Genomic DNA, 26915 nt, shown 5'->3' with positions numbered 1-26915 from the left:
TCAGAATAGCTCACCTCTACAGAAAGACTGCAAATAGATAGCAGCCTTCTGTATTGCAATATACTGTTTCTGAGTAATATGTCTTCGTGCTTGTCGCTGAATAGTTTTGGCTGCACAACTAAGTACCTCAACTCTACGTGCATCTAACTCAGCCATCTGACCAGATCTTAGAAAGACCTTGGTTTTTCCTAACTGCATGCAAACATTTGGAGACCCTTCAAACTTTTATAAACATCATATTATCCAAAAGATGTACCATCTTGAAGTATTTGAAGAAAGAAAAAGCAAACAATTGCAACTCATACAACAATTGGATTGGCTTTCCTAAAAGAATAAATGCAGTACGCATGATGCTATATGATAATTATTGTAGGATTTAACCATTGGGGTTTTTCTTAAGCAGAAAAAACAGTCATAATACCTGAAACCCAGTAAGCCCCTGCTTTTCCAGAATCATTCTGCATGCATCCTTCTCCTCATTGCTGTTCAAGAACAAAAGTAACATGTAACAAAGTTCACAAAATCCATTGGTTGATTTTAAAAAATGAAAATCTAAAAAGTGGATACTTACTCCCTTTTCTTAACATCTGGTGCAAGAGAACCAAATCGCTGTAGAAATTCAACATATGTACGACGAGTAGGATACCCTGCACAACTGATTCTGATTGCCTCTAGAACACCCTACAAAGACAATAAAACATACACTGAGCTCATTTACAAAAAGCTACTATCTGCCTCTAAAGTCTAAACCAACTGTAGAAAACTCTTGATTTCAATTTGTACTTACACCACAACGTAACTGTTGCAGGATATTGAAATTCTCAAATATGGCAGGTTGCAAAAGGTTGTTTGGCTTTACACATCTAATATAATGAGGTTCTGTTGAATTTAGTGTGTCCATCAACTGCTGTAGTTGCAACTGCATCATTCAAAAGATAATATGTTCATACAATGTTTTTCACCCTGTGCAAGGGACCGCACCTAAGTAGATACATGTTTTAATTTCTCATTAAAAATTATGCACTTTACATTAAGTTCTCCTATCAATTCAACAGAAGTGATACCTTAAAACGTGATCCAATGGATGAGAACTTAGAAGGTTTGGCTGTCTCCTCAGGAAGGTGAGGGAATAAGCCTGATACAAAAGAACATTTGGAAGCACTCAACAAGTCCTGATGCTCAGCAACCACATAGTCCTTGTTTTTGTCTAAAAATTGGTCACATTGATATAAGACCTGAGGAAACATGCAAATAGGTTATCTATAATAAAACAGAAGCTCACATCAAACACTTGAAACTCCAGAAATCAAATTCACCTCTCCTGCATAATGAGCAATTGCAAATTCTGTACGGGATAGTTTTGGCTTGATAAAACGTTTGTGAGATTTGAATGTCTGATAGAGCTTCTCTGCAAATGTTTCATGTGTTGACTTTGGAAACATGCTGAAAATAGCACAAGTTCAACATATGAGAAGATGGAAAAATCATTTATTTGACTTTACAAAAAACAACCTTAGATCCAGTAACTCCCTTCATAGTTTCATGAGACCTATTTTCTAAGGAAAAAAAATAATGAGAGCCAATATCAACAATCCTGAAAATGTAAAAAGAGAAAAAGAGAAAAAAGACATAATCATACCAAGCTTCATCGAGGAGAGCAATGATTCCTCCTGGTTTCTGGCAAAAGAATACATGATAAGAGGTTTGTGCAGGAAACAGCATCCAACTTTAGATGCTTGCAGCTATAATGTACAAACTAGAAAAAGAAATGAAAAAGTATTCAAAAGTTTATTTAGGAATGAAATATATTGACACATGAATTTAGAATGACGCCATCACTGTCCATTGAAACAAAACCAGGACCCCACATTTTTATCAAAAACAGGAAATTTGTAAGGGAGTTCCAGATACTAAAATCATCATGAGCCTCCCTGTAAAGACAATATTCAGTTATAAGCATCATCATAACATTAGGCCATGGGTTGCAAACTTCACAAGTCAAATCAAATTCCAGGAAATTAATCAAGCAAAAGTTTCCCAAGGCCTATTAGACCTAAGGAGCATTTCATTGGTTAAATGTTAATCTCTACAGTTTGATTTGAAGAGAAAAGAAACTCAGAAAAACAGAGCCAAATTATGAGATAACTTACAAAGAGTTATTTGTCTAAAAAATGGATGAATTTAAAAATGTTTTTAGTATACACTGAATTTGATTTTTACATTAAAATTTGATGGAATGTTAATCTCTACAGTTTGATTTGAAAAGAAAAGAAACTCAGAAAAAGATTGCCAAATTATGAGATAACTTACAAAGTTATTTGCCTAAAGTTGGATGAATTTAAAAATGTTTTTAGTATACACTGAACTTGATTTTTAAATTAAAATTTGATGGAACCTAAAATAATGTGTTTTTGCCTATTGTATTAGAAAAACATATGGAGATATTTATGCACACAACATAAGCTTCATTTCTTTCCAAAGTAGAAGTAACAAAAGTGAAGACAAGAAATAGAACCTTTTCAATAAGATCCAAGACATCTTGGTTATCAACAAATTCTATGTAACTCCAATCAATTTGCTCCTTTGTGTACTCTTCCTGTTGCATCTTGAATACATGCTGAAAGACATTGTGGACACTATTACGTTAAAAGAAATACTAAATAAAAGTTGGAGTCGCTAGACATTGTCTGTTAATTTACTTGGTTGAAATGTTGTTGCAGCTTCTCATTTGTGAAATTAATACAAAACTGCTCAAAACTGCAAAACACGAAAGGTGAAAGTAACATCAAGAAAGCTGAGCAAGACAATAAAGATTGCTACATGAAATATCTCCTTTATTTCATTACCATTTTTCTTTCATGTTTTAGTAGCAGGTCTACCTGTTACTCTGAAAGCTTTCAAAACCGTAGATGTCAAGCACTCCAATCAGAGATGTTGAGTGAGGATCTTGCCCAATTGAGACATTAATTTTATCCACCAACCTGGATATAGTTATGCAGCATTAGCATTATCTATGCATCTTTGTAGTTTTCGTTCACTCAAAGGCATTACAAACCATAATACACATAAGTGGTGGAAACCATCATACCAGTCAAACAAGCGGGAATATATTGTCTTTGCTAAGCCATCCCTACTGACAGCTGCACCATGTGGATCAAGACTTTTTTTAATTACATCATCTGGTGTTATCATCACACGCTTCAACAGTGCATCTTCCAAGGACTGAATATCACACCTGGCACAATGATTTCAATAACTGTTACCCTTAACCATAAAATTGGATGATACATATCAAAATACAAAAGCAATCATGCAACACCAGTCATACATGAGAAGTTCTGCTGTCATTTGGAGATGGAACTTGGCATTATCATCTTTTAGAACTGATGAATCATTTTCCTGCGCCTTGGCAAAATCAATATTACCAAGATGAAGAATCGCAGCAACAACTCTAAAAATTGCATCCTGACAGAGGCACACACAAACAGTAGTTCAGCAAAGCAATGGCTTTTTCCAGTGTTAAGACATAAAGCAGTTGAAATTATGCAGAGAGTTCCAAAGAAAAGTTAATACTTGTTCTTTATCACATATTCCAATGATATTCATAGCTCTCCGAGTGGCAAGATAGTCACGGGCCTCACTTACACCATCCAGTTGAAAGCAATTTGATTGGTTGAGATAGTGAAATGATTTAGGGTCTCCCAATTTATATTTCTCAGTAACCTGGTAAAGTTTGAAAGACAATCAGGATCATGTAATTAAAGTTTATGCAATCTAAATCAAGGGGACAAAATTGAAGATCAGTATAAAACATATAATGCCAACAAGAAGATACCTCAGATGGTGCTGCACAAAGAAGGTAAAAACAGTGGTAGTTACGCTCGGGATCAGAAATCTGGCAAACACGGGATCTCTCAAGAAGGTATGTTCTGATGGCTGCACCTGATATCCTTCCATGCTCATCAAATTGAATCTCAACAAATTTACCAAATCGGCTGAACCAATACATTCAAGAGAATATAACAAGGGTGATAAGTAAATAAACTTCAGAAATTGTCCAGTTCTGATGTGTATAATGAATTAGAGATAGGTTAAGACATTAAAATCATGACACCACAAATAGAGAAAAAGAAAAGTCAAGAAAGAAGTGTCATTGTGAAGTTTCCTTGTTAGACCTTTAAGCCAATAATTTCAGAGTCCCATTATCCTATCTGTTGACAAATGAGAAAGCATAATGTCAACATTGTTAAACTGTTCAAAAATATGATGGAACTCTTTGTAAACCTCCATGAACCCTACAAATCCTGAGAAGGTCAAAAATATAATTGGATGCATCTCTGAACATTAGTAGCTGTTTTACATTGACTCTACAAGAAAGGCAGTGTCTGAGACCTATCAATAGTCAAACTTCCACATTCAAGTTTTAAAGGTAAACAGGGAAAAGGCCACAATAACGATTATGGTTTACCTCCTTACAGTTTCTATCTTACCTGGAATTGTTATTTCTAACAGTTTTGGCATTGCCAAATGCTTCAAGAACTGGATTTGACTGCAATTACATTAGATGGTACAAAAGCTTCAGATTGATATAAAATTATAGATATCATTGTAGTCCAGAACGAGAGTATCATCCATCTTACTTCTAAAACTTGTTGTTCAACAGTCCTCCTTTCTGTGGCCACACGGCCACCCAGATAAGCAAGGTAGCGCATAAGCATTTTTGTGGTCTCAGTTTTACCAGCTCCACTTTCACCACTAACCAGAATGGAGTTACTTTTCCCCTCATTAATCATTGCCCTGTTTCCAATTAAAATAGTTCTACAAGTTACCTATATCCATTCTTGATGAATTCAACATTTTCCGTACAGTAACATATTCACCTATATGCAACATCTGCAACCGCAAAAACATGAGGGCTTAGGTCTCCAAATGGTGCTCCATTGTATCGTTCCATCACTTGAGCATCATACAGATCAGGCAACCGTTGGAATGGATTAACAGCAATAAGAATGTTTCCAGTATAAGTCTGCCATAATATAAAATATTAGGACCCATGGCAGAATGCACACTAGTTTAGAATGATAAAGGGGGGAGAGAGAGAGAGAGAGAGCACATAGATTTCATTGATCCCATATCTAGATGACAAGTTATGCAGAACTCCAGGCTCATGCAAATAGGATAATTTTGTCATATCATCAACTCCACCACCAGAACTGTCTGTATCCTTTGGAAATATTTTTGATAACTTTGTAACAACCTGTACAATATCAAAAGTTGAATAAATGGTATGATGCTGCAGCAAAGGTAACAGTCACGACAACCATGATTTAGTTTTGAAGTTGTAACAATTAACTTATAAATTCCAGGTCAGATGTCATGTTCTAATTTCTTATTTAACTGGTACTGAGTTTGACTATTGAGATATAAGAGGGAACAAGAAGAGTTTAAATTAAAAGTAACAAAAAGAAGTTATTTGTTCTTCACAGAGAAGAAGAAAATGAAAACAAAGTTCTGTGCTGATATAATATAGAAATCACACCATTCCCTGACTATACAGAAAAAAGGCATCAGATTGAGAGGTGAAAAGCAGCTGAACCTCAGAATCCAAACAAAGACCTCTGACAAATAATGAAAAACTTCAGTGACATGAACAAACTAAAAATATAAGCACAAATATTGCCAACAAGACTTGAGTGACAATTGGAAAAGCTATTCAATGTTTTGAAATTGGCAATCACATCGTTAACCATAGAGAAGGGGCCATTACTTCGTGCAATGGTAAAATCTCAGGCTGGCAAGTGCAAAAACACAGGTTCAAGTCTGAGAGCAGCCACTTTGTGAAAAATATACCAAAGGTTAGGAGTCTATCCAGTCTATCCTCCCATGACTCCAGATAGCTGGAACCAACATTGGGCAATGGCCTTCATCATAAATCATGGAGAATTTTATTAAAGGGAAATTTTATATAGAAAAGAAAAAGCTTACAATCTGGAGGTTACAGGGGTATATTTGTAATGTTGATAAGTTTTGGGGACTTGTATGTATTTATGGGAGGAAGAGGGACCTGTGTGAAATTCTGGTATAATTTGGCCTTTTGCTTATTTAAGCCATTGGTGTTTTGGGATTAAGGTTGAGTGAGAGTGGATATTTTGTTGCGAGTCTGAGAGGTCAGCCATGTACCTCTTATTCTTGTAGTGGATATTTTTCCCTCTCTTCCCATGGATGTAGGCTACCGAGCTGAACCACATTAAATATTAGTGTTTTCTCTATTTCTTCTTCTTATTTTCTTCTTTTGTTTTATTTTTTATTTTTTATTTTTGATAAGTAAAGAGTGATGTTCCATTAATTCAAAGATCAGTTACATGAAAATCCCCTTAGAGAGGCGTGAGGTGCTACCTCTCCACACAGATAACACAAAAACTACATCAAAAAATGCATGACTGTTACAAAAGACACAAATTACAGTTGCCCCGAGAACAATGTTTCCCTGTTTGTCCCTTGTTTTGCCAAGACATCATCAGCAAATGCATTAGCTGATCTCCCAACCCATTGTACTATTACAGACATATTCCTTGTCATCCATTTGAATTTCTTTATCTCATTCTTGTAGTCCCACGTGACATTCTCCAGATTATTTAACCAGTTCACCACTGTCTTAGAGTCCCCTTCAACCAGAAGCTGCTCCAAACCCATTTCTTTCGCAAGAATCATTCCTTGTATTGCAGCTAACAGCTCTACCCTAATAGAGTTACCAACACCTAAAGGACCAGAGTATAGTAAGACAGCCTCTCCAGCCTCATTCCTCAGTACACCTCCCAAACCAGAGTATATGGGCTTTTGGAGGTTATAGGGGTATATTTGTAACGCTGATAAGTTTTGGGGACTTGTACATATTTATAGGAGGAAGAGGGACCTATGTGAAATTCTGGTATAATTTGGCATTTTGCTTATTTAAGCCATTGATTGAATGGGATTAGGGTTGAGTGAGAATGGATATTTTGTTGTGAGTCTAAGAGGTCAGCCATGTATCTCTTGTTCTCATAGTGGATATTTTTCCCTCTCTTCTTGTGGATATAGGCTACTGAGCCAAACCACATTAAATCTTGGTCTTTTCTCTATTTCTTCTTCTTATTTTCTTCCTGATTTGTTATTCAATTTTATGTTAGTTGATAGGTAACACCACGAAACACACTAATCAGCAAATAAACTATCAAAATTACTATAATTCAACTGCTTCGCAAAAATTTTCACCCATATATGTACTTAATACAATGGAGTTTACTACTTCTATGCAAAAAGCATAGTATGACATAATCAAGTTTAACTTGAAAGTCAACTAACCCACGTATATTGGCTTTCTAATCCACATATGATGTAAAATAAACTTAATAAGGTTTAAATAGGTCTTAAGTACGGATTTTAAAATGAATCCCCATGAAAAGCACCAAAACAAACAAAGGATTGACAAAGTGAAGAAACAGCTCCTAATTGAATTAATTCAAATTGCACAAATCATAAGATTCGCAAATTGAATGTAAAGTTCAAACAGTGAAAGTAATTTTCAAAAAAAAAGGTTCATACAATATTTGAATTGGAACCCACGGGATTCACAATTTGGTGAAGACATCGATGTTTTATCTTGTTAACAGAGTAGCCTTCGATGTTCAAGCCTCCAAATATGGAAAGTATATATCTTAAACCTTTTTTTTTTCTTTTGAAATTAAGAAATCCATTGGATATTTATTTTTCATGGGAAGAATCCAAATAATATTAACTTGTTGTCACTAAGGCTCTACTTACTGTTTTTTCATTACTTGTCCTGATTTCAGCATCTTCACCATCAATTTTTAATACTTCTCCATCAACCCAAGCTATTTCTGGGTCTTCAACCCATACAGAAGAACCTACAACAATGTTCACTATACTTTCCTGCAGCAATTAAGAATTTTTGCAGACAAATATCAGTATATAAAATTGGTAGGTGAACATACATGAATACATACAATAGACACAATGGCACATACATAAATCTGTGTTGTATTGTGTGTATTTTGATGCCCGAACTCGTACAAACTGACAGAATAAAGTTAATATGTATATAGAAATTTCAACTCAAATAAATGCATAAATGAGAATACAGAAAGTTTAATTTCCCATTACGTTGAAACTGAAATTCACAAAATTTGGGTCCCAATTTTAGCAAGAATCGAGTGGTCAAAGATATCCTAACTCATCATGTTATAAATTTCAAAAAATAATAATTTACTAGCACGACTTATCATCAAGTATGCAGTACCAATCTGATCATGTTCATTTAGGCTGTGTTTGGTTTGAAAGAAAAGGTAGGGAAACAAGGGAAACTTATACAAGGCTCGTTTCCTACTTTCCCTACCTTTTCTTTCAAACCAAACACAGCCTTAGTGTTTCCCTTCTACCAAAAACAAAGGAAAAACATTTTGCACAACTGGGATCCCTTAAATAATACCAATTGCATTCAAAACTTCTGTTCTATGATCTTTCCCTTCCCTTCCATTCAAGTCATCCACTATTGTATTTCCTCTATCTTTTACTAATGTATTCACCCATGACTCTCTCACCTCTAGTTTATTTAATGTCTATATATTTTAATATCTGGTGACACCAATTCTACTTTCCACAATTTCTTGTAGAAAGATTGGGAAGAATAGGCCTTAGTTTTCTTTGGTTTAAATAGCTTTATTTCTACTCTTAGTTTTGTTGTAGTGGGCCTTCTTTATGGGTCTGCTTTTAACTTGTTTGTGCTTTAAGTCAGCCGCCCAACTAAAGGTACACTTGTAACTTTACACATATTTTTATTTCAGCATATACAAATCAAATCAGAGAGACAAAGCAGAGAGATCAAACTACTCTCTTCCTCTTCTCTTCTCTTCTCTTCCATTCTCTCATCTTCTTCCTAAAGCTTCTGCCGAAACACTTCTTTCCTTCTCTTTCTACTTTTATTTTATTTTCTGAATTAGGGTAAATTTCTTATGACTAAGTGTACCCTTTTAAAATTTGACTGATGCTACCCTTACTGTTTCTGCCAATTGACTAACTCTATTCTTACCATTAACCTCCGTCAAAAACCAAAATGCCTAAACTACCCTTCGGAGTTCAGATGCTGTTGCTGCTGGGTGGAGTTACAGAGCAGCGTGTGGAGTTACAGGGCAGTGCCGCCGCCATCGCCCAGGAAGAAGATAAAGAGATCAGACTTCAGATGTGTCATCTCCCAGAGGAAGAATGAAAAGGATGAAATGTCCGCCTTTAAGTTAAAAGAAAAACTCCTTCCCTAACCTCTTCTCCCCTCTTTTGAATGTTAAATATTGAACCGGCCAGAGTTTGCATAGATGAATTCGAGTCTGAGATCTAGAGTGGCATGAGTCTTTGCGATGTGTAGATCGGCTAAATAAGTTTTGAGTCTGAAATTTCCAGCGATGTACAGCATGTCAGATCTCTAGAGTGGAGGCTGAGATCTGGACAGTATCTGTTGCAATGTGTAGCATGAGTCTAAGTTTGAGATCTGTTGTATCAGATTCATGCCACTCTGAAGGTCTGAGATCTCTGGTCAGATATAGACCAACTAAGTTGGTGGTGGCGTTGTTTCAGAGCTGAAGAGGATTGAAGTTTTGGAGCAGGAAAAGTCTGGGTTGCTGCATGATAAGGGGGAGAACAATGAGAAAATCAAGCTTCTCATGGAGGAGATCAGATGATTCAAGAAGAATCATGGGTTCTGCTTCCAAGGATGCATCAACAGAGGAAAATGTGTTCAGGGTGTTACATGGACAACAAGTTCTACATGATCAGAGGGCAAAACGAAAGAGGAATTGATCTCACCTATGGTGAGTTCTATGATGCAGATAGGAACGCAAGGGAGCTAATTCCAGACATGTTGAAGGATGCCCCTGTTTCGACATCACGATCTCCACCCCTTGCTGCTGTTGTGAACAACGAACTCTACTTGCTCGAAGCTTCATGAAACCATCTGAAGCTGTACTTGAAGAAGAGCAACTCGTGGAAGGATTTGGGGATGGTTCATGTGAGAGCCGATCAGAAAAGGGCACTTTGAGCATTAAATTTTTAGTTAACTAAAATAATGGTATAAAGACGGTTGTAAAATCAGAGTGCTATCAGAACCCTGTAAACCTTATGGTTTAGCTTTGGCTTCCCTCGCGTCCGCTTCAGGTGCTAAATCCAAATCACTGTTGGTTTGTTTTGAGTTTTAGAACAGAGAAGACCTCTTCTCTGTTCTCTTTGACATCACTGTCATTACAGCAGCAACTGACGTTGGCCAGACCTCACGGTAGCTTATTCCCACTGCACAATGGTGCCCCTCTTGTTCTCTTCTCTGGAACCGCCGCAACTGCACAGGTCTATCTCCTCAGCCATCGTCTCCTCTGAGAATCCTCGTATTATTGATGAAAAAGAAGGGGAGAGAGAAAGTGGGGGAGAGAGGTGAAGGGTAAATTTGGGTTTTAAAAATATAAATATCATGTGCGAATGAGTTTTTGCGGAATATTAACAGAACTTAACGGTAAGGGTAGAGTTAGTCAATTGTTAGAGACAGTAGGGGTAGAGTTAGTCAATTTTCAAACTGTAAGGGTACACTTAGTCAATTAGCTAAACCATAAGGATAGTTTAAGAAATTTACCCTCTGAATTATTACAGGTGTGTTCTGCAACTTGGTATCAGAGCATGTTCCCACCTTCAACATCTTCTTTTTTGGTCCGTACACAATGTATGGAGAACTGATTGGGTGATTAATTAGCAGCTTATGAAGCCCAGTTGGGAGAGTTTTTTGGAAAGGTTTTTGGAGATTTTCATCCTTAGTTGAAGCCCGAGACAGGCTCTTGAAGATTTTTTCTCGAAAACCCTAGACAACTAGAGAAACTTAGTTACAAATTCTAGAAACACTTTGAAGCTGGCACTTGGGGATTAAAGGGAAGTTTTTTATTTCCTTAAAGATCGACGTAGGTTGGACAATGTTCTAGAACCTCTAGGAGTGGCTGCACTTTCTCTTCTTCTCTCATGCTGCCAGGTCATATAAAACCCCAGATTTGGGTGGTTGATGACTAGTTTTTGCTTTGGGTTAGCAATTCCATAAGCCACTGTTATCTTTATTCAGCCGACCTATCACCACCTCTGAGTCCCCTTCAGTTATTAGTTTTTTGATATTCATCTCCTTAGCTTTCTGGATTCTTTCCATAACTGCAGAGATCTCAGCTCTAAGGGAGTCACCCACTCCAATTGGGCCTGAAAACAAGGCAGAAATGACCCCATTCTCATTCCTAAAGACACCCCCAATCCCTGACTATCCAGGATTCCCCCTACTACTCCCATCAAAGTTTAGTTTTATGAATCCAGTAGGTGGGGGTTCCAAGGCACACTCATTACTGTGGGGGTTCCAAGGCACACTCACCCCACTTCCTCAACATGTCATCCACTATGTAATCTGTAAATAGCTCTAAGGATTTCAGCCACCGTACAGCCCTAATATGGATTATAGCCCTCAGTTCTTCAGCCCCTCTCTCAACTTTTGAGAAGATCTTGGAATTTCTTTCTTCCCATAATGACCAGCATACTACAGCCCTCAGTCCTCTCCACATAGTCCTTCCACTTTTCATACGCCACCTGAAAAAAGAAGGGGAGAAAAGACACTGCATGTTTGACGAAGGGTTCCAGCTACACTCCAAAGAGGGAAAAGGCCCACTCCCAAATAGACTTTGCGAATTGGCAAGACACCAATAAGTGGAAACCAGTCTCCCCCTCCACTTTGCAAAGAACACACCAATGAGGTGACAAGCAAGTATTGGGTCTCTTCTTTTGGAGCAGATCACCAATATTGATTCTTTCCAGATAGGTTTCTCAGCAAAAACTACCAACCCGGGGAGGAACTGATTTGCACCAAACCTCATTAATAGGGAAAGGGGGGTAACAAGACTGGTGGGTTGGCTTAAGAATTTAAAGAAGGAAGCACAAGAAAGAGAGCCAATGGGGGTAGGGGTCCAAATTCTAGAGTCCACCTTAGTGGGGTCTAAGAAGACATTGTCAAGAAGTTCAAGGAGGCTCGAAATATTGTCAAGGTTTGAGTCCCTCACAGCCCTTCTCAGACCCAAGTTCCATCCAGGCCTAGAATTGGAAGAGGAAGGGGTGATGAAAGAAGAAACTAGCTCATTTTTTAAATCAAATAGAGCATACAGAGAAGGAAACTAGTCTTTTAGAGGAGCAATCCCCACCCACGTTTGTTCCCAAAATTTTATGGAGTTACCTGAATTCAAATCATACCTGATAAGAGGGGTGAAAACTGGTAGCAAATCATGAATGGCTTTCTAAGGAGAAGTGCTTGTGGTCCTAGCTCTGATTCCAGCATCCCATCCATTTTGCTCCAGTCCATGTATGCTTGCCACTATTCTAGCCCAAAGCTTCTCCTGCCCCAACGGGAACCTCCACAACCACTTCCCCAAAAGAGCCATATTCCTTATTCTAATGTTCCCGAGCCCCAAACCACCACAGTTTTTGCTCCTAGTCACCACCTCCCAGCTAACTCTATGGTCCCTCTTTGAAATCTCTTTGACAGGAGATTGATTTGATGGAGACTATTGTTTGGGGAAATATAAAGGATGCTGAAACACATAAAAAGTTGGTGGAGAGAAATTGGGTTTTTTAATTTTTCATCGGAGTCAACACAGAGTACGATATTATGAGGCAGAATGTTTTAGCAAAGGATGAAATGACTTTGTCTCAGGCTTATGCTATGGTGAGTAGTGAGGAGAGCAAAAGATAGGTTCAATCTGGAATGCCACAAGTTGATCATAACGCGATGAAGCCAAAGGTCAACACAAGGAAGAAAGATGTTGTTTATGAGCACTATAAAAGCCCAAACATACTAAAGGCACCTGTTGGAAGTTGCATCCATAGCTCATACCTACCAGATTCAAGAATGGAAATAGTGGAAAAAGAATTGAGAGTGGAAAAGGTGGAAATACTAACGTAGCCACCTCCTCACAGAGTGAACAGGGGCAGTGTTGAGAAATCAATAGAGAGCAACTTGTAGCCGCTAGGGCTGAGTATGAGAAGTATGGTCGAATAATCAGTCATTTGGAGTCTACTGCTATAGCACCTACTCCTTCAGAGACTTTTCCTCCTTTTGCTTATGCACACTCAGGTATTTGTGCCACTACAAATTATGCTACTATTTCAGATAATTGACTTTGGTGCCTCTGACCAAACGACCAGTGTTTCACACCTATTCACCTCCTACCAACTCCTATAGTTCAGACAAAATATCCCTTGTTAATGGCTCTCTTACTCCTATTACAAGCAAGGGAGACATCAAAACCTCACATGCCCTAACTTTATCATATGTTCTTCATGTACCTAAACTTAATACCAATCATAGTTTTCAATGAACCAAGGCGAGGCGAGGCGAGGCGAGGCGACTGGGGGGGGCGCCTTGTCACCTAGTCGCCTAGGTGGGCACCTAGGAGATGGATTTTTTGTGTTAAAAACATAGATCCTAGGGTAGATCCCTAGGTACCATAACCATATTTCTTTAATAATTATTCATGATTTTCATAAGAAAAGTATAAATTTCATATTGGAGTATAGAGAATCAACATATTCATGAGAATAAAAGGAAGAAGGAAAATAAAATTCAAAAAATATAGAGGTTGAACCCTTATTTTTGTTTTAGGAAAAGAAGAAAATAAAAAGTATTGGTTGTAGTAGTAGTAGTAGTAGTAGTAGTAGTAGTAGTAGAAGAAGAAGAAGAAGAAGAAGAAGAAGAAGAAAAAGAAGAAGAAGAATATATGGAAGAGGAAAAATGTGATGATCAGAAAAAATTTTAAGTTCTTCCTTGCTTATTTGTTCAGGTTTTTAAGTCTTTGAGGGTTCAATACAGCATTTAACAATGTTTGTGTTGATTAAACCCTAATAAATAAAAAAATAATAATAAGAAATTATTATATAAACACACAAAATTATTATTTTAGTTTAACAATGCCTATTTTATAATTATAATCTCAAAAAAGAATGAATAAAAAAGTATTTTATAGTAGAAAGTAGAAAACTGCTTGGTGATTAGGCAAGGCGAGCCTCAAAGGGCGCCTTGTTGCCAAAGCATCGCCTTGATAACTATGATACCAATTTGCTTTCAATTAGTCATTAACTAAATCCCTGAATTGTAATGTGATATTTTTCCTTACACATTGTGTTTTGCAAGATATGAAATCTCAGAAGGTGATTGGGAGTAGCCATGGAGCCAAGTATAACCTCAAAGAAATGCTTTTGTTTCAGTGTCAACTAGCCACATTATGTTATGTCATTATCATTTGGGTCATTTGTCCTTTTCTTAATTGATTCTATTGTTTCTAGAATTATTTAAAGGAATGAATTTGTCAAGTCTACATTGTGAGTCTTGTGAGTTCTCAAAGCATTGTAAGAACACTTATCCTACAAGTATTAATAGATCTATTGTTCCTTTTAATATTGTTCACTATGATGTGTATCACTATGATGTGTGGGGGCATTTACCTTGTATGGGTGGCTTTAAATATTTCATCCTATTTGCTGATGACTTTTTACAATATACCTAGATCTATCTTATGCGTTCTCACGCTGAATTGCCTAAGCTTATGCAACAGTTCCATTAATATATACTAACTCAGCTTGATACCCACATCAAAATATTCCAATCAAACAATGCTAAAGAATACTTTAAAAATGATCTTGCCTCCTACTTTGAAAATTTTGGGGTTGTTTATTAGAGTTCTTGAATCCACACTCCACAACAAAATAAAGCAACGGAGAGGAAAAACAAACATATTGTGGAAGTAGCAAAGAGTATTCTTTCTACTACCGATGTTCCTATGAAATTTTGGGGTGATGCAGTTTTAACAAGAACCTACCTTATTAACCATATGCCTTCTCAAGTCTTGGGGTTTAAGTTTCCTTTTGGTATCCTCTTTCGTGGTGTTGATCTTTTCTCCATTCCTCTGCATGTCTTTTGTTGCACTTGCTTGTACATATTCCTAGTTCCAAGAGGCATAAATTTGAACCCAAGGCTTGGAAGTGTATCTTCCTTGGTTATACCTCCACACATAAAGGGTATTGTTGTTTTCATCCCATTAGTGGCACCTAGTTTGTTTCCATGGATGCCACCTTTGCAGAGTTTGTTCCTTTTTATAGTCATCCCTCTAAAGGGGAGAGTTCTCTTGAACTGCTTTCTTCACCTCTTCCTTTGCCAGCTCCTGTTGAATTTTGTGTTGAGCCCTCCATATTTACTTCCACTTCCATAGAGTGCTCCTCTCCTTCCAACTCTCCTATTCTTGCTCCTCCCCGTCATTCTACTACTCCTCCAGTTTTACCATTCATCTTATTCTCCAGAGATGGTACTGGCGGCAAAGGCTAAGGCATACACAGGTTGTTCCCACATCTCCAATTGAGTCTCAAGTGCTTCCAATCACTGAAGAAAGGACAGGTCCAACATCATCACCACCAATAATTTCCTTTCCAAACCTTGACCATCCCGTTGTTGTGAAAAAGGGTAAGAGAAAATGTTCTAAATTGTTGTCCCCATCCTACTATTCTTTTCTAGCCTCCATTTCCTCTCAACCCATTCCAAAGTCTTTAACTGAAACCTTGGCCAAACCAGAGTGGAGGGATGCTATGAGGGCTGAAATAGAAACTCTTTATAGAAATAATACCTGGGACGTTGACCTTCCAGTTGGGAAGGAACTTATTTGGTTCAAGTGGGTTTAGACCATCAAGTATCATGCTAATGGGTTGATTGAGAGGTATAAGGTGCAACTTGTTGCCAAGGGATATACCCAAGTGTATGGAATAGATTACATAGGGACTTTCTCTCTAGTTGCTAAAATGATTTCTATGAGGGATCTTTTGTCTTTGGTAGTGAGCTATAATTGACCTCCTTATCAATTTAAGCTATAATGCATTCTTGAATGGTGACCTCTGAAGAAGTATATGTCTCTTCCCCCTTAGTATGTATGGTAAGGAGATGCAAGGAAAGGTGTACAAACTGAAGAAGTCACTTTATGGCTTAAAGCAATCTCCATGTGTTTGGTTTGACAAGTTTAGGATTGCTCTTTTTCAGTTTGGATACACTCAGACTCAATCAGATCATACCCTTTTTGTTAAGAGGAGAAATACTCTAGTCACATTTCTTATTGTCTATGTGGATGATATTGTTGTTACTAGCAGTGATACACAAGAAGTTAATGATCTCAAGAAGTTCCTTAATTCTGAATTTGATATCAAAGACTTAGGAGAGTTGAGGTATATCCTGGGCATTAAAGTTGCTAGATCCAAAGGTGTCTTCATTTCTCAGCGAAAGTATGTGTTGGATCTTCTCACCGAGACTAGGAAGCTTGGTGCTAAACCTGCCTCCACCCCTATTGATGTGAATCATAAACTCTCAGTTGATGATGGAAAATTTTTAACTAACAAGGGAGTGTTTCAGAGATTGTTGGGGAAACTTCTTTACCTCTATATGACACGTCTAGACATTCAATATGTTGTAAGTGTAATCAGAGAGTTCGTGCATGCCCCCAGAGACACAAATATGACTGTTGTAGAAAGGGTTCTATGCTACCTTAAGGAAACTCCTAGGAAGGCATACTATTTGCTAAACATGGTCATATGAAGGTAGAAGCATATACAGATGTTGATTAGGCAGGTAATATAGATGACAGGAGGTCCACATCAGGTTATTGTGCTATGGTAGCTAGAAATATTGTTTCTTGGAGAAGTAAAAAACAATCAGTGGTAGCTAGATCTTCAGTTAAAACAAAGTATAGGGCTATAGCCCATGAAGTTTCAAAGTTGTTATGGATTAGATCTCTCCTTGATCAGATGGGTATCTCCTTTGATAAGCCTCTAATGTTATATTTTGATAATTAGACTGCTATTAACATGGCCCATAACCAGGTTTAGCCCAAGGTTCAAAATTTCGATATAATACCCCATATCAGGCATATCATATTGTATCTTTTGAATCCCGATATGCCTGTTTCCAGGTGTTTCGGGACCCCACTCTTTTTCAATGAAAAATGCATGATTTTAACTCCCCAAAAACTAAATTTTGAAAAAAAAAAGGAGTTTTTGTGTGTTTCTAAGTTCTGATATGCCTTTGCCGATACACAAAAGCGTATTGAAATTTTAAACCTTGGGTTTAGCATGATGAAACTAAACATATTGAAATAGATAGACACTTTATACAAGAGAACATGGCCTCGGGGGAGGTGTGTCTTCCTTTCATTGCTTCAAAAGAGCAACTAGCAAATTTTTTAACTAAGGGAGTTCCCAAAGCAAAGCTACAACATTATGTAAGCAAGCTAGGCATGATTGACATCTATGCTCAACTTGAGTGGGAGTGTAGAGAGATTGGACCAAATGGGCCTTAGTTTTCTTTGGTTTAAATATTTCTGCTGTTTGTTTTTCTGTAGTAGGCCTTCTTTATGGGCCTGTTTTTATTTTCTTGTTTATGCTTTAAGTCAGCCACCCAACTATGGGCACTCTTGTAGCTTAAAACGTATTTTTATTTCAGCATATATAAATCACATCAAAGAGGTAAAGGGGAGAGATCAAACTACACTCTTCATCTTCTCTTCTCTTCCATTCTCTCATCTTCTTCCTAAAGCTTCTACTGAAACTCTTCTTTCCTTCCTTTTCTTTCTATTTCTATTTTATTTTCTGAATTATTACAGGTGTTTTCTACAACTTTTCTATTTCAACTTCTACTTTAACTTTGAATATTTTCCAAAAGCAAACCCTCCAAAGATATTAAAAAAGGGAAAAGACTGTTATGCCCCTACTTAAGTTAGAGTACATAAACAAAGATATAAAAAAAAACTACTTTAGCCAGAACAAACAGACCCTAACTCAGCAGAACATAGACATAAAAAATAAAGTAGACATTCCAACACATTCTTTGGTCTTGCTTTTCTGGTAAAAGGAAAAAAATAAATATAAAAAATAAGTTGAATATCAGTTCAGTCTGGAGTGTAAGAATTTACTAATCAAGGTGTATAGAGAAGAGTGAATTTACTAATCTATATGTTTCTGCTTATTTTTCAAAAAAAATCTATATGTTTCTGCCTCTTGTTTATTAGTAGCGGGCCTATAGTTAAAGGGCTGTGGACTTTCTTTATATTCCTTTATTTATTTTGCCAACTTACTAAGGGCAGATATGTAATTGCAATCATTCTCAAGTATAAAACATAACGGGTCTCACATTGAGCCCCAAGATCTAGCCATCAATTTTTCTCTTCGTTTCTTCTTGTTTTCTTCTTCTTCTCTCTTCCTCATCTACTGGTATTCTCTCTTATAATCAGATGTTCTGAGCATGTAACTGAGAATTCTTAGGGGCAATTTGGTAAAACCCGAAGTGGCTATTGCTTTGTCTTTTAGAAAATAAGATTTTAAGGAGGTTGTGGGCTCATTAACAGCTAAATCTGAAGTTTGGTGTGATACCCTTATAATAAGATAATTTTATAATCCACCAAAAGACAAAGCAATAAGTGAAAAAGAAATGCGTCTAATTCTACTTCTAATGGTATCCTATCCCATCTTCCACATAGTCTACTGTCTCCTGTATATCCGTTCTTGCTTCTATTTCTATTCCCAGGTGTATGACAAAGGCAACGGTTCAACCTAAACGGAGGGATGCTATGTAGCCCTAGATAGATGTCTTGCAAAAGAACAAAATGTGGGAGTTGGTTGAATTACTGAGAGAGAAGACCTTTATTGGCTGCCAGTGGATCTTTATGGTGAAGTATAAATCAGAAGGGAGCATTCAGAGATACAAGGCCAAATAAGTACCAAAGGAATACACTCAAACCCATGGGATAGATTATGATGAGACCTTCTCACCAATTTCTAAGATGTTATCAGTTTACATTTGTCTCTAACAGCTAATTTTGATTGGCTCTTGAGTTTGATGTTAAGAATATTCTTGAATGGAAATCTCAATGAGGAGGTCTATGGCCTCCAAGGTTTTATGCCAATTAGAAAGATGGTATAGTTTAGAAACATAAGAAGGCATTATAAGGCATGAAGTAATTTCCTCAAGATTGGTTTAATAGATTTAGGAGAGCTTTGTAGAAGAACAGCTTTTAAAAGTCTCAACCTGAGCATACTTTATACATTAAGAAGAATAGTAATCATATTATTAGACATTGTTTATGTAGATGATATTATAGTAATAGGGAATGATGCTGATGGAATTAATCATCTTAAGTAGTTCTTAGCCTCCAAATTTGAGATTAAAGATCTCGGTGATCTTAGATGTTTTCTTGGCATTAAGGTTGATAAATCTAAGAATAGCATATATGTCTCTAATAGGAAGTATTATTGGATTTACTCAGAGATACATGGAAATTAGGAAAGAAGCCTGCAAATACTACTATTGATCCTTGACATAAGACAAGAGCTACTAAGGAGGAGATGATTGTGCTATGTACTAGAAGCCAGTTGGGAGACTTCTTTGTCCATGCATAAGATTACCAAATATATCTTATGCTATTAGTGTGGTGAGCAATATATGCTCACACCTCATACTACACACATGGTTGCAGATGAGAGGATTCTTGTATATTTGAAGAGAAGTCCAAAAAATAGGACTTTAACACTTTACACAATCACTTGAAGATTGAGATTTATACTGATGCTAACTAGGATGGATTGACTGATTATAGGAAGTGTACTTCAAGATATTGTGTCTTTGTTGGGAGGAACATGGTATCCTAGAAGAGAGAAGCAAAGTGCAATGGCTAGATCGTGTTGAAGAAGAATTGTGCCATGGCTCATGATTTATTAGAGGAATTATCATTGATATTCTTAATACATGAATTGGGTATGGTTATTCAAATGCTACCATTGCTTTATTATGATAAGCACACAACTATTATCATTGTACATAATCCAATACATGATGACAGGACGAGGTCGATCATCACCTCATTAGTGAGAAGGTGGGTGGTGGTGATGTATGAGTACCATTTTTCAAGATGGATCAACAATGAGCAGATATTCACTAAATGAATTCCTAAGGCAGCATTCAGTTTACCCTTGACAAGCTGGGCATGAGTGACATATATGCTCAACTTGAGGAAGAGTGTAGAAAAGAGTGAATTACCTTTGTTTTTGCTCCTTTATTCTTTATTGTTTATTAGTAGTGAGCCAATAATTAATGGGTCGTGAGCTTTCTTTATATTTTTTCATTGCTGCTGACTTACTAAGGACAAATATGTAATTGCCATCATCACATAAAGCCTCACGATTTGTCTATCAATTCTTCTCTTCTTTTCTTCTCTCTTCTTCTTTTATAGTTCTCGTGTAATCAGATTTTCTGACCATATAACAAAGAATACTTAATCTGTTATTGGTGGACTGATCAATAACTAGGTGGCAATCATGCTGTTACCAACAAATAAATATTCCTCCCAGTATTCAATTGGTCCTATTAATATGTTTCTGACATCTATTAAATCTTAATATCCTGAGTTTCATACCGTGTAGTTAACAACTGACAAATATTTTCTATGTGGTTCTACAATTTTGTTTCGTCATGGCAATTTGCCAGCAACCTCGATTATTTAACTAACAGCAAAAAGTATGTCTTCCCCTTCTTTTCTCAGGAGAGGAATTCATAAGCCCTTACTCACCTACCATGTGCAATGGACACTAACCAATGAAAAATGAAAGCCAGAGAATCGTCACCGTATATAGAAGGAACATACTTGTACAAATAAACTCAACGCATACAGGAAGTTTCGATTCAGATTGTAAACAAATATAGCTAAGAAAGTTATAAAGCCCAATATGCTGAGGTCAGGATATATAGAACTAATCTATGTCCAAAGCTCAACGTACCATTTTAAGCTGCTTCAAGTGAAAGCCTCGGCTATGTAAAAAATTCTTTGTTACAGAGCTAAAGAGACCGGTTCAGAATCTTCAGATTTCTGACCATTCGAATTTCTTCCAAATATAAACTTGCAGATAAATGGATGTTTCACAAGTTTCCTTCCATATATCAGACTGACCGCCACTTATTCGATCAAACGATACCATCTGAAATGCCATTTCCCATCAACATATGCGGCATTCCCACGAAAATACTTGGAAACCAACTCCATTAGACGACTCATACCGATTCCGGGTCCAAATTTGGTGTTTCCTTTGAAAATTTACCAACACTAAATCAATTTCCGGGGAGACACATACCGGAAAAGACCATTTCAAACAAGATTCCAGAAACCCAGCAAGGAAACGAGAGGAAATGACCGGAATAGGACGTGAAAAGACGATACTGAAGAAGCAAAAGTTTCTGTGAAATCGATTCCAGTTGGTATTTTTTCTGTTTCCTCTCTTAGCTTCGTGCCGTTGGGTTTGTGGAGATGACAACATTCTTGAGAAGCCTGGAAATTCGGTCCCTTCGATTTCGCTCGCTCTTTTCGTATGGTTCGTGGCCACTAACCAAAGTCGTCCAACTCTCTCCTCGTCCTCGAGTCGAGTCTTGAGAGCTTTCTCTGCTAACTTTTGGCGTAAAGTTTGCAAATGAAGTGGAAATCATAGAAACTGTCAACGTCACCTGCAGTTGAGTCACCGATGGTCCTACGTAGATAAAATAGCCACATGGCAATTCATAACCACTCTTGACTCATACAACTGTCATATTTACCCAAAAAATGATTTTTGTCTCTAACAACCTCTCAACTTTTCAAAAAAGTCACTTTGTTAATTTAAGGGGAATCTTCATGCAGCTCCCCCGGAAATGGAAACTTCGTTTAGGAACGTATGGAATTCGGAATCAACGCCACACCCATCCAATAAATGCGAAATTTGTTTCAGCTCCTCCCCTGTCATCAAAAATTTATTTTCTTATCCATTATACCCCTCATCCAATGGTAACTTTGATCTTTTTTTCTATTCGAACCAGCGCTTTGAACGCACACAACATCTTTTTCTTCCTCATTTCGAAGGTACAGTTTACTCGGTCACCACAGAACGGCATTTTACCGACTTTCATCATCTTCTTGCTCAATCGAACCAACATTTCAAATGCACCGTCTTCTTCTTCCTGATTTTGAAGGTACAGTATACTCACAATCACCAGAGCTCAGATCTCCGTTTCTCAGCGTCTTCTTCTTCCCGTTTCAAATACACGTTTTCTTCTTCCTGATTTTGAAGCTACAGGATACTCACAGTCACCGGAGCTCAGATCTCCGTTTATCAATGTCTTCTTCTTCCCGTTTCGAACGCACGTCTTCTCCTTCCTGATTTCGAAGCTACAGTATACTCACAGTCACCGGAGCTCAGATCTCCCTTTCTTAGCGTTTTCTTCTTCAGTTTCTCAGCGTCTTCTTCTTCCTGTCATCTTCTTGCTCATCGGGGCTCTACAAATCACTCTCCTCTCCGTGCATCTTCCCATCGTATTCTTGCTCATCGGTCTGCTTCCTCATTTCGAACCTATAGGCTGCAACAATCACCCTCTTCTCTGTTTTCTCAGGGCCAAAAGGAACAACATCTTTACATCTTTCCATCCTTATTTCAAACCTACAGCATTCACCCTCTTCTCTTTTTCTCATTGCCGTTAATCTCCGTTCTCAGAGTCGTTAATCACCGGATCACCAGAGCTAATTTCTTAGGGTCATTTTATCATCGGAGGTTCATCTCTCATTGCTGGAGCTATAGTGCTTTCCCCACTTTTCAGAGCTGTTAATAACCAGTGCTTCAGAGCTACTCGGTGTTTTCCATTGATTTGAGTGCGGTAAGCATCTACTTGTCTTTGCATTCTGCAAAGTTCATTTATTTTGGTTTTGATGATTTTTTGGTTTGTTGTTGGGGGTTGATTTCTTGGTTTTGTTGAGTGCTAATTTGGGGTGATCATGGGTCGGGCAAGGCCAAGCCCGGACCGGACTTTCCACTTATGATAAGAGTATAACTTAGTCCCGGGCCTGATTTCAGGCCAATGTCACTCATATATAAAACATTACATATCTGTATATTAAATGACATAACATGCATATAAACTTATTTTATACATTATATAATATACATATAATATAGTGATGTTATAATATTTATATATATAATATATAATATAATATAAAATAGCATGTATATATGTATACATTATACACAAAACGTCTAAGTTTTAATATATGCAAGCCGGGCTCAAGCCTGGCCTGAAAATTTGTGGGCCTAGGCCTAGGTCGGGCCTGAACACAAAACCTAGGCCCAAGCCCAGAATTTTCAGGCTAGGCCGAAATGATCACCCCTAGTGCTAATTGAGTTTTCTCGTTCTTTATATATGAAATTTAAATGGTATTATATTTTATTTTGTTACTTGTGCTAACAATAGGTTGATAAATTCCCGACAGAAAAATGTCAAGTGACAAAGTTGGTACTAGGTGCTCCTCGAAATGGTTTAGGGAGATGCTACAAAGTTTGTCTCTAAGTTTGGAGCACAAGAGAAGGCTCCAAGAGACTCCCTTTGGACACTTTTTGGATCTGACACAGGTGATTGTAGAGACGTGCCTATTGAGTTATTTAGTGAAATCGTGGGACTCGACTAGTGAGTGTTTTATAGTTGGTGGAAGGACTATGCAATTCAATGAGGCTGATGTTGCCCTTATAACGTGGGTCTTGGCCTGTCGGATAGTATAGTTTCCCTATCGGAAGGCGTTGTTGGTAGTGGATTGTTACAAAGATCTTTTAGCTTTGACCAAAATCACTCTGCCTCTATAGAGATGGATCTTGTGTGGCGTAGACTAAAGAAGATTGTATGATTAGATGGTGAGGAGTACGCTGAGGAGGTGGTAAAGCTGATTATTTTGTTCTTGTTCGGTTGTGTGTTGTTTCTCCAAGGTAGTTCGAGGGTGAGCTCCTTCTGGGCTGGATAGGTTGGCGATTTACAATGTATCGGTGATTATGCCTGGGGCAAATGTATACATAAATTCTTGGTCGGTGGCCTTGATCAGTTTACTTCCGGTTGTGGTACTGGATCGAGTAAAGGTTCATCCTCATATAGCGGCTGTCTATTTGGATGAAGTGCAATGTTGATGGTTAGTGTGAATGACATTCAATTTTTTTATTTATTATTTATGTTATTCGCATTCAATTGATGATCGTTTATTGGCTGATTTATTTTTTGTAGGCATGGCTTTATGAGCACACAACATTGTTCAGTCCTTTAGTTCTTGATGCTAGTCCTTGTTTGTTTTAGTGGGGGAATATGGGGTATCATTGGAACTTAAAGAGGGCTGATTTGTTGAAGAATGCTAGGGAGGAAACGATTCTCACTTTTGCTCCTCTACGTATGGTGTTTGTAGTTTTTATTTATTTAGTTCTAGTGGAAATTGAAGATCTCATATGGATTTATAAACATATTATAGGTTATTGAGGGTTTAAACCCTACTAGCAAGGAAATGGCCTTAGTAGATGTTCAATTGGAGGGCTGTGTAAGTTATATTTCTTTTCCTTACAGTGGAGTCCTTTATGTGAGCTAAGTACACGATAGTTATTAACCTTTGGTGTTGATATGCAATTTGTGGACTGAGGGGGCCATGGTGTGGGTGAGGAAGCTTTTTCTACTGGAAAGGATCTTGATCGCAGGTGGTGTCACCCTGGGCAAAAGGTATGATTAGCGTAGCATACATGTTTTGAGTTATATACAAGTTGACTTAGTGCTAATGTTTAGATTTGTTAAATTGCTTCTAACTTGATTTTTCAGGAATTTTGCAGATCTTGCATGGAATCCATGGAATATTAAATTCTATGTACAGAGGCCAAAGAGTATCCCTTGATAATGAAGCAGAACGTGGAACTTTGCGATGAAGTCAATAGGCTTCGCAAAATGATGACAAATAATGGGTTGGACCCTGATGCAACACCGTTTAGTGAGGGGCAGGAAGGTTTGGCAAATTATGCACTAGACAATGATGATTATGGTGTAGAGTTGCCTGTTAGAGTTGCATACTACACCATGGGGGTAGAGCAATCTCCCAAAATGACTGGCATTGCAGCCCCATCCTACGAGATTGTTAATGGCTCGCCCTCCATTGGTAAAACTTACAAACAAGGAGAGAGTAAAAGCAAAGTAGCACAGTGGTGTCGCCCTACCTAGCTCCTGGGTAGCAAGGGCAAGTAGCGAACGAGTTTGCTATTGCTGCAGGGTCCAAAAGAGAAGTGAAGGCGAAAGTGAAATAATAACTGTTGGTGTTGTCTTGAGGTTATTTGTAGGGTTATTTTGGTTTGATTTGACTTTCTTATTAGTTTATTTATGGAATATTTGTTGTAGTCGGTGGATGCACGATCATTGTGGAATTCTTTTAAGATGAAGGACTTGGTCCCAAAGGATGACCTTGAAGTTGTGAAATGGTTCTTGAAGAACCACAAGAAAGGGCAAGTGCACATGACTGTTTAATAGATTATGTTTATTTAAGTGATTTGCTTTAAACTAGAATTTGTTTGTATTGTTATTTTTTTCTTGTGTAATGAGGTTGATTAATGGTTAAGGCAGTGTTCAATTGGTATGGACCGATGGTGTTGTATTTTTTACCCCGTATTGTCTGCTGCCCCTCTTTGACCCGAAAGCATGGGTGTACGATGATGTATTATTTTGGTTTAGTGGATTGTTGCATGTCGTACAAGGCTAATTGGCGATTTGACGTGTGTGCTTGTGTAGTTCATTGATGCATATGGGATTTTGTTGATAGCAAGAAACACCAACACCATGAAGATATGTTATGTGTCTTCGATGACATTAGTATGGGTTGTTGATTGCAATGTGACTAAAATCCATATGCTTGTGATGCATTTTGTGATATAATCCCAATGATATTTGTTTGTAATGTAGTTATCGGATGCCTGCCACAATGTTCTCTATCAATGGTTGAAGCCCTATGAAATATTGACGTGCAATAAGGTTTTAATACCTTTATTTGATGGTTCACACTGGCAACTACTAGTGATGAATATGGTGGACTACAGAATCGAAGCCTATACTTCCTTAAACAGCAACTTCTACGACGCGTATGCAAGACCCATGGTATGTATCATGAGTTGATTTTAACATTACTTATTGGGTATAAGATAATGAGTCTGATTGCTATTGAGAGAAAAATTGTCACCATTTATTCCTGGGATCATCGGTTGGTCATTTCAATTCATGGAGTCAACCTCCCAACATTTTGGGTACGTGATGTATGATCTATGCTTAGGTGTAGGGGTATTTCTTAGGTAGTTATTGAGTCAATAAGTGTATCTTTTTTGCAATAGTAGCGAGTGCGGGGTGTTTGTTATTAAGTACATGAACTGCATTGCCCGGGGTTTATATTTTGACTTTGATCCAGTGTGTACATGTGAATTTCATTTACTATCACATGCCTATATGTCTCATGTTAATACTAACATGTGGTACGTTTTTTGTAGGGAAAATATCGATGCTATTAGGCAGCAGATAGGGGCTCAACTCATTCAAAACCATATCCCATAAATTGAAGGTCTTATGAGGATGATTGGAAACCATTTTATTTTTCCCTTAAATCATCTTATGACTCTAAGAATATATTAACAATTTAAACTTTTGTACAGAGCTAACGATTGGTCAGCTCTAGCTATGTAAATTTACAGATGAATGGCGTAAAGTAATGCAAAAAGCATTTTTTTATAGATATTGCCTTGAAACCTTGTGATCAAATTTTTGCTCAAAATGTAGCGTCACAAAGCAATGTTAAGTAACAATTAGGAGTGACCGGCCTCCGGGCGATTCTGCTAATTCCCAAAACTGATCTCAGAGAGGGGGCGCGAGGATATTCGGTCAGCGGAACCACCTCTACGGGTGGGGAGAAGTCCCCTATAAGTATCCAAATGAGGTGGAG

At 37.5% G+C, this 26915-nt stretch overlaps 1 protein-coding gene and 1 long non-coding RNA gene across 11 annotated transcripts in view; one reads left to right on the top strand and one right to left on the bottom strand.

Moving 5' to 3' along the window:
- The window catches only part of LOC148864912 (myosin-9-like), a 139272-nt gene extending 117500 nt beyond the window's left edge, over window positions 1-21772 (bottom strand). For 5 of the 7 annotated variants that reach the window (XM_088978885.1, XM_088978884.1, XM_088978890.1 and 2 more), the window contains exons 1-20: window positions 20905-21772; window positions 7801-7929; window positions 5114-5257; window positions 4881-5026; window positions 4641-4797; window positions 4491-4549; window positions 3836-3995; window positions 3574-3723; window positions 3329-3465; window positions 3089-3235; window positions 2880-2981; window positions 2700-2757; window positions 2516-2617; window positions 1640-1677; window positions 1317-1443; window positions 1065-1235; window positions 788-919; window positions 572-681; window positions 422-482; window positions 15-192 (exon numbers count right to left, since the gene is read on the bottom strand). In XM_088978885.1, the coding sequence (XP_088835011.1) occupies window positions 15-192; window positions 422-482; window positions 572-681; window positions 788-919; window positions 1065-1235; window positions 1317-1443; window positions 1640-1677; window positions 2516-2617; window positions 2700-2757; window positions 2880-2981; window positions 3089-3235; window positions 3329-3465; window positions 3574-3723; window positions 3836-3995; window positions 4491-4549; window positions 4641-4797; window positions 4881-5026; window positions 5114-5257; window positions 7801-7929; window positions 20905-20907 (2311 nt within the window). In that variant the 5' untranslated portion in view covers window positions 20908-21772. Of the gene's footprint in view, window positions 1-14; window positions 193-421; window positions 483-571; window positions 682-787; window positions 920-1064; window positions 1236-1316; window positions 1444-1639; window positions 1678-2515; window positions 2618-2699; window positions 2758-2879; window positions 2982-3088; window positions 3236-3328; window positions 3466-3573; window positions 3724-3835; window positions 3996-4490; window positions 4550-4640; window positions 4798-4880; window positions 5027-5113; window positions 5258-7800; window positions 7930-20904 lie in introns of those variants that run through there. The other 2 variants (XM_088978887.1, XM_088978891.1) reach the window with 2 other exon arrangements.
- Window positions 21773-22666: 894 nt separating this feature from the next.
- On the top strand, window positions 22667-26701 carry LOC148864911 (uncharacterized). 4 transcript variants are annotated; one of them, XR_016110079.1, is made up of 6 exons: window positions 22667-22801; window positions 23415-24098; window positions 24191-24350; window positions 24429-24670; window positions 24778-26083; window positions 26467-26701. It is a non-coding gene; the product is annotated as an uncharacterized LOC148864911 (long non-coding RNA). The 4 variants fall into 4 exon arrangements; XR_016110080.1 differs by having other exon boundaries at window positions 24767-26083; XR_016110077.1 differs by having other exon boundaries at window positions 24191-24670.
- Window positions 26702-26915: the final 214 nt, after the last annotated feature.

Source organism: Nelumbo lutea, chromosome 3 (genome assembly GCF_056320005.1).
Source record: "Nelumbo lutea isolate HS-2025 chromosome 3, American lotus-T2T, whole genome shotgun sequence".
NCBI classification, from domain to species: Eukaryota; Viridiplantae; Streptophyta; class Magnoliopsida; order Proteales; family Nelumbonaceae; genus Nelumbo; species Nelumbo lutea.
The sequence above is the reverse complement of the archived record's forward strand: the minus strand, read 5'-3'. Positions and strand labels throughout refer to the sequence as shown.